General features: G+C 45.1%; 1 protein-coding gene across 1 annotated transcript in view; it reads right to left on the bottom strand.

Moving 5' to 3' along the window:
* The window catches only part of RBP3 (retinol binding protein 3), a 53854-nt gene that overhangs the window by 14890 nt on the left and 23142 nt on the right, over window positions 1-15822 (bottom strand). Inside the window, exon 2 of the mRNA XM_069240898.1 lies at window positions 13101-13291. Coding sequence (XP_069096999.1) covers window positions 13101-13291 — 191 coding nt within the window. The remainder of the gene's footprint in view (window positions 1-13100; window positions 13292-15822) is intronic.

The raw sequence follows: 15822 nt of genomic DNA, 5'->3' as shown, positions 1-15822 counted from the left end.
ACTAAGGCTGCTGGACCAAAGTACCCCCTAAAAAGGGGACGTTATGATTGCTAGAGCAAGCCCCTGTCCACTGGTAAGGGAACCCCTCGACTCTTTGCACAATATATCTAATTTTGATATACCATATAAAGAGCCAACTTCCTACAAAGGGTAACTGGAAATATTTTACCATGGCCACACGATTTGCAGGGCCCATTCTCAGCTCACGACAGCTCAGCTAAGCAGAAGTGAATGAGTATTTATTAAAAAAACAGATAAGAATGTTATTCGCGATTGTTATTTTTACTTTTACTGCAAAAAGTATGGATGGGGAGATAATCTGCTGGCTTCACTCTGGGGGTCCTGTATGCCACATTAACTGAGTCACATTTGAAATTTTGAAATACATGGCTCTCCCAGGACTTTGTGCACACATGGTCCTTGAACATAAGTATGCAAGGAAAGTATGTTTTCCTTTATTTTCTGATCAGCCCTCAGAGCAGGTAGCGGAGAATTGGAGGAAAGAAGTGTCGAAAAAAGAGACAGGAAAAATAAGCTAACAAGTATTCATGGATATGTTGTGGAGCAGAAAGCCAGCTCACACAGTAGTGTGCAGGTGTCCAGAAGACGCAGGAGCTTATTTACAAGTGGCTTGTACCACCAGTGAGTCACTTTTAGATGCTGGCGGCTGACGCATGTCTACAAGGCTGCGCAAAGCCACTTTGCATGGCTTTTCATGGCCTTGTAGAAAGGGGATAAGGCAAGTTTCTGCGTTGCCTTTCTCTGCTTCAAAGAGGCATTCCCTGAATGTTGAGGTGGGTGTTTTTCTTCACAACACCCATGGATTTTGACGCATTCCCAGATATACAAGGATTTGCAAACCTGGGAATGCGTCAAAAGCCTATTTCTCCCCAGGGGAGGCGTAATGAGAAGAACAAACTTTATTTCTCCTTGTTTTTTCCTGTTTCTGCAGCACATCGAAGGAGGAAAACACCTCCCTTCATTGTTTTTGTGCAGGAAGGTATCCCTTCCTGCAACAAAAAATCATTGCTACAACACAGAACCCTTGCACTATGGTGCAAGGTTCCCAGCATTGGTGCATGGCAGCCAATTGTGCACCAGTGCAGTGGAAGAGGACAGGATTGCACATTATTTCATAGATAGGACCCATTTCTTTTGACGCACAGCAACGCTGCAAGAAGACTTGTGGTGCTGGCCTGCGTTAAAATATTGTAAATGAGGCCCAGAGTGTTGTAGAAGCAAGAGTCATAGCTGTCACGTGATTACATGTCGTGTGCGGCATCTTCCCCAGCCTTGGATTTTCAGCCAGTCATGGAACTGAAAGGTTATAGCTCAGAAGTCGGTTAAACGTGCAAAACTAGGAGAAGGATGTGAATGGGAGACGTACAATGGCAGGGACGAGAGGTGCTGAGAAGGGGTAATGGTGTTGGAGGAAGTCTGCAGGGACCTGGCAGAGGGCAAATGCTCACAGGAGGTAAAGGTGACGACTCACTGATACTGTAAAGTGAAAATAATGTCTACTGTTCCACCGGATTGTATACACCGTCCCCACAAATCCTTGTGGCAACGCTGACCTTGAGAGACAATTACCGAGTTTTGTACTTGTTGAATTAATTTTCAATCGTACTTCTTACTTTTTACGACATTCAACAACCCGCTTATACCCGACTTGACTTGGTACATGTTTCAAATAAATACAATAGTTAAAACAACAATGTGTGTTGACTGGAATACCTGCGGTGATTTTTAAATTGATGTGTGCTTAAATGTCTATATAATAATGTTAATCTTGGTGCTATACACTATGTTGTGCTGCCACCGTGTGGCTATCTAATGGAATAATAATTGTTCTCTCCGCAAATATTCGTTCTTATGCCTTGTTTCACCTTTACCTCCCGGTTCTCTGCCTGTTTTTTTCTAACTGCTTCTCGTCCTGTCTCTTCGCCCTACCCATTTCTCCCCTTTCTACCTCTGCCACTTTGAACTGAATGAAAATAAAGGGCATATTTATACTATGTTTGAACCTAATTTGCATCATTATTTTTACGCAAATTCGGCACAAACTTAGGCCCATATTTATACTTTTTGACGCTAAACTGCGCTAACGCAGTTTAGCGTCAAAAAGTTTTGCGCCGTCTAACGCCATTCTGAAGCGCCATGCGGGCGCCGTATTTATGGAATGGCGTTAGACGGCGCAATCAGACCGGCGCTGCCTGGTTTGCGTGGGAAAAAACCACGTAGACCAGACAGCGCCGGCGTAGGGGGAAAATGGCGTATGGGCGTCTTAAAATGGGGCAAGTCAGGTTACGTCGAAAAAATCGTCTTAACCCGACTTGCGCCATTTATTTTCGACGCCCATCCCCCATCAACATGACTCCTATCATTGTAAAGATAGGAGTCATGCCCCCTTGCCCAATGGCCATGCCCAGGGGACTTCTGTCCCCTGGGCATGGTCATTGGGCATAGTGGCATGTAGGGGGGCACAAATCAGGCCCCCCTATGCCAAAAAAAATTATTTAAAAAAAAAATAAAAATACTTACCTGAACTTACCTGGGGTGGGTCCCTCCAGCCTTGGGTGTCCTCCTGGGGTGGGCAAGGGTGGCAGGGGAGGGCACTGTGGGCTCATTTTGAGCCCACTTGTCCCTTAACGCCATGCCTGACCCAGGCGTTAAAAAGCGGCGCAAATGCGCAGTTTTTAGCCACGCCCACTCCCGGGCGTCTCTTTTGCCCGGGAGTATAAATACCACGTAAAGGCCTGGGAGTCATTTTTTAGACGGGAACGCCTCCCTTGCATATCATTAACGCAAGGAAGGGGTTCACGCTAAAAAATGACGCACATTCCGGGAACTTTGGCGCTATTCGCCTCTAACGCCATAGTATAAATATGGCGTTAGTTTGCGTTAGTTTTGCGTCGAAATTGCGTCAAAAAAAACGACGCAATTTCGGCGCAAACGGAGTATAAATATGCCCCTTAAGTTCATATTTATATTTTGACTCTAGACCCATCTAGTGCTAAAATATTGGAGTCTGCACCATTTTTTGGATGTGTGAACCCACCTTGTGTCAATAAGATGCAAGGTAGGCATTCCCACTCAAAAATTGACGCTAACCCCATAGTGCCATAGTTATCCCCTGTGCTAAAATGACGCAAGGGGGGAAGACGGATCCAAATAATGGCGTTAAGCTTGTTTAGTGCCATTATTTAACACCTGGGCCAGATGAGGCGTTAAGGGACCTGTGGACCCATTTCCATGGTCAAACACCATGGAATGGTTCTACAGGTGCCCATGCCATACCCCAGGAACACCCCCATCCACACCAGAGGGATACTATAGGATGGGGAACCCCATCCCAGGTAAGTAGCATAAGTATAGGCAAGTATTTTTTTAATTATTTTTTTAAGTGCCATTGGGGGCCCTAAGAAGGGTCCCCCTGCATGGCACTGGGTGCAAAGGCCATGCCTAGGGGACACTGGTCCCCTGTGCTTGCCATTGGGGTGATGGGCATGACTCCTGTCTTTTCTTAGACAGGAGTCATGTTTTAGGATAGTTGTGTGCCTGGAAATAAAGCAAGGCGGGTTAGTGCCTTTTTTTTTGCCGCTAACCAGCCTAACATAATTTTTGATGCACAACCTCCTATTCCCATACCGCCACCCCCACCCGGCTAGCGTCATTTTTGTTGATGCTAGACCAAGCTTGCGCCATTCCATAAATATGGCACCCAGCTGGTGCTCAGGAATGGTGCAAGCCAGCGGTAAACGTTTTGGAGAAAAACTGCATTAGCGCAGTTTTGTAACAAAAAGTTTAAATATGCATCTAAATTGCTTTATCTCTTTGCCCTGCAGGAGCATTTTGTTCAGAACCATTTTATGGGGAGATTTACAAACATTTTACGCTGGGTTAGAGTCACAAAAGTGACGCTAACCAGCACAAAATGTTTTTTTCCTAATTTACTTTGCAGTGCAAAACTTATTTTGTGCTGGAAAGTACCCTAAAGTTAAAGCAAAGCTGGAGAAACACTACTTTGCATTATTTAGCACTGAGAGTGCGTTACCTGGGTGGTACATGAGCATTCCAATGCAACCACCCATGTCTTTTGACATAACACCATATCTACAAACAATAGTAGAAAGGGTTTTGCGACAAAAGTTAACACCATTTGAAAGCAGGCATTAAAAGGAGAAATTTTTTCATTTCTCCTTTCTTTTCCCAACTTTGCATGCAATCTAGAAATCTCAAGGGGAAATTACAGGTAGGTTTTCTCTACTATCTAGGACACATAGGGGCATATTTATACTCCGTTTGCGCCGGATTTGCGTCTTTTTTTTTTAACGCAAATTCGACGCAAAACTAACTCCATATTTATACTCTGGCGTTAGACGCGTCTAGCGCCAAAGTCCATGGAGTTTGCGTCACTTTTTAGCGTGGACACCTACTTCGCGTTAATGATATGCAAGGTAGGCGTTCCCGTCTAAAAAATTGACTCCGAGGCATGTGCGCCGTATTTACACTCCCGGGCAAAAATCACGCCCGGGAGTGGGCGGGTCAAAAAAAATGACGTCCAGCCACTTTTGCGTCGTTTTTTAGCGCCTGGTCAGGGCAGGCGTTAAGGGACCTGTGGGCTCGGAAGGAGCCCAGAGGTGCCCTCCCATGCCCCCAGGGACCCACCCTGTCACCCTTGCCCACCCCAGGAGGACGCCTAAGGATGGAGGGACCCATCCCAGGGAACATAAGGTAAGTTCAGGTAAGTAATTTTTTTTTTTTTTTTGTGGCATAGGGGGACCTGATTTGTGCCCCCTTACATGCCACTATGCCCAATGACCATGCCCAGGGGACAGAAGTCCCCTGGGCATGGCCATTGGGCAAGGGGGCATGACTCCTGTCTTTGCTAAGACAGGAGTCATTTCAATGGGGGTTGGGAGTCGAAACAAATGGCACAAATCGGGTTGAGGCGATAATTTTGCCTCAGCCTGACTTGCCCCATTTTTTGGCGCCCAAGCTCCATATTCCCCTACGCCGGCGCTGCCTGGTGTACATAATTTTTTTTCACGCACACCAGGCAGCGCCGCAGGCTAACGCCGGCTAACGTCATTGTATAAATACGGCGCCCGCATGGTGCTTCAGAATGGCGTTAGCCGGCGTTAACTTTTTCGACGCACAACTGCGCCATAAATATGGCCCATAGTACTCAATCTACGAGGGGAAGTTGTCCTCCCAGACCTCATTGACTCATCTGGTAGCTTGGACAAGCAGTCAAGGCCTGATTCAAAGTTAGGGGTGTAAATGTTCAGAGGAGGTGGAGTAGAACATAATATCACAACTTCAGAAAATATGAAAATGTCTATCCAGAGTTGGTATTTTATGTTAACGAGTGGCATTCCAAAAATACCTTAAATATACGCATAAATGTACAGAAAAATATAAGCAAATCATGGAAAGCACACAACAACGAAAAGATGTATCAAATTAACACAATAAGCAATAAAAGCAACTTTGTGTGCACAACCCAAGTTATACACAACATATAATGCATGTGATCAATGACTGATAACGAACACAGTCGGGCCATCATAAAGGGCAGTATGCTAGAAGGGCTGGTCTGACAGGATAGTGCGGGCCTGTTTATAGTCTGGTGGCCCAGTTTTTACTCTTGATTTCCCTAACAGTACCAAAATATCGCCTGCAGCATGCACAAATACATGCAGTCTGTCATTCCAGGCAAAACACTTACAGACCATGGGGCTTATTTACAAGCCCCTTGCGCCACTGTTGTGTCATTTTTTGGATGCAGCAGTGGCGCAAATAAGTCTCCTACAGTGCGCCACATTTACAAACCGGTGCTGTGGGATCATTGTGTCAGTTTGTAAAGTCTGACCCCACATTATACCTGCACCAGGTATAGTGTACGCAAGGTAGGCGTTCCCCTGTTAAAAGTCAAACAGAACTTATGCAGTGCATTGTTCTGCGCCTTCACTGAGTCAAAAATGTAAACTGACGCAGGGCTTTTTAAAATGGGAGCCTTCCATTCATTGTTGGAGTAGAATCATTGTTTGATGCTAGTCCAGCAATGCGTCATTTTAGTGCCACAGATACGTCAGAATTTCCGACACATCTGTGGAAAATGTGCACCATGGAGGGCTGCAGGGCAGTGCACAAAATCTGACGCATCGTACCCGATGCATCAGATTATTGTGAATGAGGCCCCATGTCCTTACTAGGTCAAAACTGCCCCAATTTGCAAATGTGGGAGACTTTATGAGCTGTCTGATTTGCTTCCGAGGCCATTTTTATTTTTGAGCTCAGGTCAATTTTCTATCACAGGCCAACCCTGCTACTGAAAGCCTTGCTGGTCATAGAACGAAGAGTATTCACAAGATAGATAACATCTAAAAGGATTAAAGCAACTCTCTAAACACTGTGGTAACTAACTGATAACAGCAGTAACATATAGGCCCGTATTTATACTCTGTTTGCGCCGAATTAGCGTCGTTTTTTTCGACGCAAATTCGGCGCAAAACTAACGCCATATTTATACTTTGGCGTTAGACGCGTCTAGCGCCAAAGTATGGGCAAATAGCGTCATTTTTTTGCGTGAACGCCTTCCTTGCGTTAATGAGATGCAAGGAAGGCGTTCCCGTCTAAAAAAATGACGGCGACGCAAATGCGTCGTATTTATACTCCCGGGCAAAAATCACGCCCGGGAGGTGGCGGGTCAAAAAACCCTGCATTTGCGCCACTATTTAACGCCTGGGTCAGGGTAGGCGTTAAGGGGCCTGTGGGCTCAAAATGAGCCCACAGGCGCCCTCCCCTACCCCCAGGGACCCCCCTGCCACCCCTGCCCACCCCAGGAGGACACCCAAGGATGGAGGGACCCACCCCAGGGACATTCAGGTAAGTTCAGGTAAGTATAATTTTTTATATTTTTTAATTTTTTTGGGGTGGCATAGGGGGGCCTTATTTGTGCCCCCCTACATGCCACTATGCCCAATGACCATGCCCAGGGGACATAAGTCCCCTGGGCATGGCCATTGGGCAAGGGGGCATGACTCCTGTCTTTACTAAGACAGGAGTCATTTAAATGGCGTCTGGGCGTTGAAAATAATGGGAATGCCTACCTTGCATCTTATTGACACAAGGTGGGTTCACACATCCAAAAAATGGTGCAGACTCCAATATTTTAGCACTAGATGGGTCTAGAGTCAAAATATAAATATGAACTTAAGGGGCATATTTATACTCCGTTTGCGCCGAAATTGCGTCGTTTTTTTTGACGCAATTTCGACGCAAAACTAACGCAAACTAACGCCATATTTATACTATGGCGTTAGAGGCGAATAGCGCCAAAGTTCCCGGAATGTGCGTCATTTTTTAGCGTGAACCCCTTCCTTGCGTTAATGATATGCAAGGGAGGCGTTCCCGTCTAAAAAATGACTCCCAGGCCTTTACGTGGTATTTATACTCCCGGGCAAAAGAGACGCCCGGGAGTGGGCGTGGCTAAAAACTGCGCATTTGCGCCGCTTTTTAACGCCTGGGTCAGGCATGGCGTTAAGGGACAAGTGGGCTCAAAATGAGCCCACAGTGCCCTCCCCTGCCACCCTTGCCCACCCCAGGAGGACACCCAAGGCTGGAGGGACCCACCCCAGGTAAGTTCAGGTAAGTATTTTTATTTTTTTTTTAAATAATTTTTTTTGGCATAGGGGGGCCTGATTTGTGCCCCCCTACATGCCACTATGCCCAATGACCATGCCCAGGGGACAGAAGTCCCCTGGGCATGGCCATTGGGCAAGGGGGCATGACTCCTGTCTTTACTAAGACAGGAGTCATTTAAATGGCGTCTGGGCGTTGAAAATAATGGCGCAAATCGGGTTGAGGCGATCTTTTTGCCTCAACCTGACTTGCCCCATTTTAAGACGCCCTAACGCCATTTTCCCCCTACGCCGGCGCTGCCTGGTCTACGTGGTTTTTTTCCACGCACACCAGGCAGCGCCGGTCTGCTAGCGCCGGCTAACGCCATTCCATAAATACGGCGCCCGCATGGCGCTTCAGAATGGCGTTAGACAGCGCTAAATTTTTTGACGCTAAACTGCGTTAGCGCAGTTTAGCGTCAAAAAGTATAAATATGGGCCATAATGTCTCAGCATTCAGAGCAATGTCACCTTGGGTGGAATTCTTATCTACAGCTTTCAGATCGGCAGTTAATAGTCTTAAAATCTGGATCTCTCATGACCCTTGACCTAAACCTCCCCACTCACTTGGTGTGGGGTGAATTGGAATAGAGTGGGTGGATTGAAATTGGGTGAGGTGGATTGGTTTGGAGTGAATTTGAGTGGGGTGGATTACATTAGATTGGGGTGGTTGGTTTGAATTGGAATAGGTGAACTGGATTGGAGTGGGGTGGATTCGATTGGACTGGGGTGGGCTGAATATGATAAGAGTGGTTTGGACCTGATAACAGTGGGGTGGAATGGATAGGAGTGGAGTGGGATGGGGTGGATTGGATTGGATTGGGATGGGGTGGAGTGAGTTGGATTGGGATAGAATGAGGTAGATTGGAGTAGAGTGTGGTGATTGAAGTGAATGTGGTGGATTGGAGTGAGTGGAGTGGAGTGGGGTGGATTAGATTGGGGTGAGGTGGGCTGCAGTGGGATGATTGGACTGCAATGGCATGGGGTGGTTGAATTGGAGCAGGGTGTGTTGGATTGAATTGAGGTGGATTGGATTGGATTGGATTATGGTGAATTGGAGAGGGTGAATTGGCGTGGGGTGGACTGCACTGAAATGGGATGGATTGGAGTGAGATGAGGTTGATTGAGGTGGTGTGAATTAGGTTGGAATGGAGTGGATTGTGGTGATTGGAGTGGAGTGGGTGGATTGAATTTGGAGTGGGGTGGATTGTATTGGAGTGGGATGGATTAGGTGGTGTGAGTGAATGATTGGAGTGAGGTGGATTGGTAACAGTGGACTAGATTGGAGTGGGTATATTGGTTGGATTGAATTGGTGTGGGTTGGATTGGAGTACAGTGGGTTGGATTGTAGTAAATTGGATTGTAGTGGGGTGGGTTGGATTGGAGTGGGGTGGATTGGACTGGTAGGGGTGGATGGGACTGAGTGGATTGGGGCTGGTGGATTGGGTGAGGTGTATTGGATTGGGGTGGGGCAGATTGGACTGGGCTGGATTAGGTTGAATTGGATTGGTTTGGGGTGCGGCGGATTGGTGTGGGAAGACTGGATTGGACTGGTGTGTATTGTGGTAGATCGGAATGGGGTGAATTGGGATGGAGTGGGATGGATTGGATTGGAGTGGGGCGAATTGGAGTGGGGCACAATGTTTTAGATTAGAGTGGGCTGTTTTGCTTTGGAGTGGAGCAGAGTGGAGTGGAGCAAATTGTTTTAGAATAAAGTGGGGCAGATTGGAGTTGGGCAGACTGAAATGGATCAGAGTGGGGCAGATTGAAATGGATTGGAGTGGGGTAGATTGGAGTGTGCAGATTGTATTAGGATGGATTAGAGTGGGATGTAATGGAGTGGGGTGGATTGGATGGGAGTGGGGTGGATTTGTATGGGGTGAATTGGGATGGAGTGGGAAGGATTGGATTGGAGTGAGGTGAAATGGATGGAAGTGGGGTGCATTGTTTTGGATTGGAGTGAGACAGATTGTTTTGGACTGGAGTGGGGCAGACTGGATTGAGGTGGATTGGATTGGGGCAGATATTTTTGGATTGGAGTGGGGTGGATGGGAGTGGGGTGAATTTGAGTGGGACAGATTGTTTTAAATTGGAGTGGAGTTGATTGGGGTGGGACAGGTTGTTTTGGATTAAAGTGTGGCAGACTGGATAGAGACAGATTGGAGTCGGGTAGATTGTTTTGAATTAGAGTGGGGCAAATTGTTTTGGATTGCAGTGGTGCAGAATGTTTTGGATTGGAGTGCAGCAGATTGCAGTGGGGTTGAATGTTTTGGGTTGGGAAGATTGGAGTCAGGTAGATTTTTGGGATTGGAGTAGAGCAGATTGGAGTGGGATAGATGGGAGGGGGGCACATTGTTTTGGATTGGAGTGTTGGAGTGGGACATATAGTTTTGGACTGGAGTGGGCAAATCAGAGTGGGGCAGACTGTTTTGGATAGTAGTGGGTCAGATTGTTTTGGAGTGGTGTAGATTGCTTAGGATTGGAGTGGGGCAAACTGGAGTGAGGCATATTAGATTGGGGTGGTTTGGGAGGATTGGAGTGGGGTATATTGGTATATTGGTGTGGGGTGAGGTGGGGTGGATGGGGGTGGATTGGAGTGGGGTTGATTGGAGTGGGGTGGATTGTGGTCCTGCACAACGTATGTGTTAAAGCATCATTTCAAAATTACACATAATAAAGAAACAATGTCGCTTTGCGATATTTAGAACAAGATAATCATTATCTTTTGAGAACAGCGCCCATGAGCAAAAACAAAAAGAAAACATGAGTGCAAAGTGAGAAAAGATGACTTGGCAAAATAAAAGAAAGTTAGCTATAAAAAATAAAACTTTTTAATTTTGTCTGTCCTGCTGGGCACGTTTTTGACAGTCAGATGCCTTCTGTTTGCATGGCACGATAAGTTAAAAGGAGCTAAATAGTACCTCAGTCACGTCGGGAGCAGCGGATGGGTACTGATTATGTTGAATAAATCAGTGCTTGGCCCCTGCTCCAGACAGAGAAACTGAAATGATGCCAGGGCTGCAGTGAAGAATTATGAGGCTGTAAAGCAGAGTGCCACGCAAACCAACAAATGGTAAGCAACAGGCGAGCTCCAAGCCCTTTTCTGTACACAACAGAGTCTCACTTACTAGACACATACGCTGGCCCATGCACTCGCAGACTCAACCCTAAAAAGGACTTCATGGCAGCACAGATTATTTTGTGGCACTCTTCAGCCATCTGCCATTTCTCTCTAAACAAAAACACTAATCTTTCTTCTGCAACTGTTGCAATATTATTGCCAGTAAATCAAGCCATGTACACCTACATTTGATCTGATGTAAGCTCCTGTGACACATCTTTTGTGCAATCCAGCATGGTATTATAGCAGAATAGAGCATTATCACCCACTTATCACCCACTATACAGAATCTTTCAAGAAACACACAGCAGCCTTGCAATACTTTTAACAGGGCTCAAGTACAGTCAGTGCAGCACACACTCAATCCTTTACCATTCCTTGGGAAACATCATGTATGACAGCAAGAAAATATCATCATCAAGGAAATGTGTGGAAGGCATATTTTAATGAACCAACATTCAAACTATGTCATTCATGATATTTGCAAGACAAGAATGGACTCCAGAGGAACCCTCTGTGTTTGATTAGAATGTGCTCTAGTGCATTGGTTCCCAACCAATGGCCTGGGGACCCCTGGGGGGCCCACAAAGCCTCCTCGGGGGCTGCGAATGCTTTGTAAATAAAATAATATTAACAGACCAATAAAGTGTATATAAATAAAATGTCTAAATGTACAACTGAGAAATTTTAAACATACCATAAATGTCAAGGAATGTTAAGTTGGAGGCTAAAAATGTAATGAGTACCCCTCAGATTGATTCCTGGATGGAGTGAAGGTACATTAAACAGAATACAGTATGGATTATGTGTGGCTTCAATTGAATTTAGGAAAGCTCCAATTCTCCTACTAAAATGTATTTTTTATTTATATTTGTTTGCAAATTAAAAAACAAAAGTGTTATCATTTGTGTATGTGTTTGATGAATGCTTGTTTCTGTATTTTTGTGCATTGTTTTGTGTTCAAACATCAATAATGTTTGGGTCAGGGTCCTCGGTTTCCAGTAATAACTCAGCAGGGAGTGCCTGGATTCCAATAATAATACAGTGGGCGGTCCCCAGATTCCAGTAATGATAAAGTGGGGGTCTACAGAAGTCAAAGGGGTGGGAACCACTGTCCTAGTGTTTTGTCCCCTATGGGCCACACCCAAACATTCTGTCAATTTCATGCAGATGTGGGAAAAATGTTCCAAGGTCTGTCTTAAGGACACTGGTCTAGTAAATTCACACATTTTCTTCAACTCGTAGCCTCTTTTCCAACTTCTTCTTTGCTGTGGTCTTCTGCTATAGTGTAGACATATGTTATTGCTGTAGATCTCATTTGTTATTATAATAATTTGTTATTGTCATTTGTTGTTCTTTTTGTGTAAATCTTGGTAATGGCCCTTGGTGATTAGCGCAGGACCCTAAGAGCAAGAGCTTGCCTGCCACAAAAAGTGATAAAAAATAAACAGATGCATTCATTCATTCATATAGTGACGTGATTTTTTAGTAAATGCAAACATTGAAACCATTTTTGCAGGGCTTTGCAAGGAAGGATTAAAAACCAGCCCTTGAGAGATACATTTCAATACCATAGCGCATTATTTTTACATTTTCTGAAGACCAGAGTGTCTGTTTTTCCTCAAAGTTATTATTTCGCTTCCCTTATTTCTGCTTCATCTTTATACAACTGCTTTTTTGGAAAGCAATAATCTTTGGACAAATGCACCAAATAAACAAGAGTAAAGTCGGAGACTACTTTCCAGGGCATAAGTGGCAGGAAAGAGGCATGTGGCATGCCCTGTGGATTCTTAGTAGTATATGCTCCTAAAACCCTTGTTGATAGAAATGCACAGAAAGTAAAATCAATATTTCAGGATAGTCATTCATCAATTAATTTTTAAGACTTCGCCCTTGTAGTACTCATACAGTTTGTCAATGGAGTGAAATATTGAGTGTACTTAAAGTGGACTGCACTGTAGTGGGTAAGAGAAGGGTTCTGTAGGTGTGCACCGATTAATTCCTCTAGGAAGACCAAGAGGGATACAAGGATGAACAAGGGAAGCAAAGAACATTGGTGAAGTTGTCCAAAGAATCTTTTGGGGCGAGTAGATTGTGAATTACTCAGAAATTATTTCTTAATTTTCGTTTTATATATTAAAATTACTGTGTGTTGCTTCACTTCATCGCGTGGTTCATGTTCAGATCAGAATGGTGATGTGGTGATGTGATTTGAGAAGCACACCTGTGGCCAGAAATATGTGACACTGGACCCTAAACAAACATTACACGTTGTATTTACTGTGGTCACTTACCTCAAGTCAATAATTAAAAAATCTGTGTGCACAATTTTCTCCCACACATGCTTGACCAGGAGGTCTGACACCTGAAGAATGAGCTCCATGTCTCCGAACATGTCGAAACGCAGATAGCCGACGTTGTTCTCAAACACATCCGTGTGGAAAGAATACTTTATCATATCCTCAAACATTTCTGGGGATGGGATCTGAAAAAATGAAAGACATGAAAAGACATTTCTTCGGGACAAGTCCTGTATGGTGCTTCTCCTTTCATTCTGACCTTCACGTGCCCTGGCAGTAAGGAAAAATTTGTACTGCACCCCAAGTCATCTCCCTAAAACAGATCTTAGGTTCTCCATTGTGGTAGATTTTTCATCTCAGAATAAAAAGAAAGAAAAAGTGTCTTCATTGTATACCTTTCAGATTGTTGACAAGCTGACAGTGGTACAGTACTTACATATCTGATGAAAGTGATCATTTCTTTGCATTATATCTCTACTTCAAATATTTTAAGTTATTTGCATTGGTCCAATTTCATCCAGTGACCTCTAGTGCTGGGCATATTTGTCCCCTAACACGGTACTGTCGGGAGAGGGTATGGCAGGGTGCCAGGGGGCTTAAATTTCAATATTACTATGTGATCTCCTGAGTTTGGGATATCAAATGACTGAAGCCATTCAAACTATGGATTATCATGCTTGTCATAAAGCATGGTACTGTGTGTTTTACATTGGAATGTATTTTACATTATAGGTTTTATGATGTACTGTGGTTCTTAATGATAAACACGTTGCCATTGTTAGCAACAAGACGATATTTACAAAACACTGATTTAAAATCCTTGTCAGCTGAGCTTCATCCAGTGGCAGCTTGAAGGTTTTTGTGGACTTTTAATATATGTTCCTTAAGACCTTGTTCGAGCCAGGCTGAAAGCAATGGAAAGGAAAGTCTTACTTTATTTTCTCTGACCAGATATTGTCCTATGTAAACTCAGATGTTGCTTTTGTTGCGGAAGCTGGGCGACCTTACAGTAAAATATTCTTGACCACATCCTTACCTACTGAAATGCCCATTCGTTATGATAACTAATCAACTCAACCCACCCTCCTACTTGCTTCTAAAGTTCTCTTTCCTCGTCTATTTACCTCAATTCAGTGGTCTGTTCCTTTAGCTTTAACTTTTGGTAGGCCTACCATTTAACGACTACAAAGCACCTTTTTTTCTTTTCTGCCATCCTGAATTTAAACATCATATATCTCAGCCAACATGCACCCTCCAAGCGCAGAGCTGCCCTCTTTACATCATCTCCATCCTTTCTGGGCCTTCAACACTCTCCACCATGTCCATTTTACTTTTCCAGGGCCTTTCTTTCACCAGAAATGCTTCATACTAAGGTGTTTTTGTGTCCCTCCTTCCTTTCTGCCTCATGAACCATTCTTCCACTGCCTCCATCACATTTGTGATGTGCTTCTGTTCTGCAAGAGTGACAAATGGATCTCGTCATACCGAAACAATGGGGGTCGCCAGGGCTAAAGTGGCGTCCGTACCGCCAACAGGCTGGCGGTACGGAGACCCATATTATGACCGCGGCGGTAGCTGCTTGCAGCGCTGCCCTGCGGATTATGACTCCCCTACCGCCAGCCTGTTTCTGGTGGTTTGCACCGCCAGGAAGAGGCTGACGGTAAGGGGAGTCCTGGGGCCCCTGGGGGCCCCTGCACTGCCCATGCCACTGGCATGGGCAGTGCAGGGGCCCCCTAACAGGGCACGTGCAGCTTTTCACCGTCTGCATAGCAGACAGTGAAAAGCGCGACCGGTGCAACTGCACCCTTCGCACGGCCGCAACACCGCTGGCTCCATTAGGAGCCGGCTCCTATGTTGCGGCCGAATCCCCGCCGGCCCAGCGGGGATGTTGTAATGGGGACCGCGGGAGTGCGGCCGCATTGGCGGCCTCACGGCGGTTACAGCTTGGCGGGCGGCTGTAGCCGCCCGCCAATGTTGTAATGACCCCCAATATCTGGTGCTTGTACCTTACACCCACATGATGAATCAACACACATACAAACCTGTGTGCTTTGTAAAATTCTTACGTTTGCCCTTTCATTTTTTTCTTGCAACGTTAAAGACAACCAGTTTCCCGGTCCCTCCCCAGATTCTCATTGTCAACAGATGGTTCCTCATGATTCCTGCCAATCACCCACTCCTTGGCCCTCACATTCCTCTTCATCATTTTTTATTAGTTCAATGTCCATCTGCCACTCTACATCACTGTCTCCCAAGTGTATGATATTGATAGTCATTCTCCCTGCAAGTTCCCACAGCACCAGAAGCATCTGCCCCAATCTCATTGCCCCTTGACCTGACCATTGTGCAGTGACTTGCTCATAATAATAATAACTTAGCCCTGGCTGTTTTCTGGAATACTGACAACTTGTGTTTACACATTGGCATTTCACAATGGATTGTCCGCAGATCCACACTTTCACCTTTCCATTCCTGTTATTTTCTATATACTAGAAATAAATACAATCTTATCAAAGTTTAGATCGACTTCCAAGCAGATGAGCTCAAGATCTCACGTGTGCCACTAGTATTCTCACAATGAGAACAGTAATAGTTTTTCAGTTGTCTGATTTTATCCCTTTCCCTTGAAAATCCTTCCCTTAAGGTTTAGCTGAACTCCCATCCACTTGGTTTTCTGATCCAGGAAAACTATAGAAAGCAGTCACTGGTATTTTTC

The sequence above is a fragment of the Pleurodeles waltl genome, chromosome 6 (genome assembly GCF_031143425.1).
Source record: "Pleurodeles waltl isolate 20211129_DDA chromosome 6, aPleWal1.hap1.20221129, whole genome shotgun sequence".
NCBI classification, from domain to species: Eukaryota; Metazoa; Chordata; class Amphibia; order Caudata; family Salamandridae; genus Pleurodeles; species Pleurodeles waltl.
This window is presented reverse-complemented; position numbering and strand designations above follow the sequence as displayed.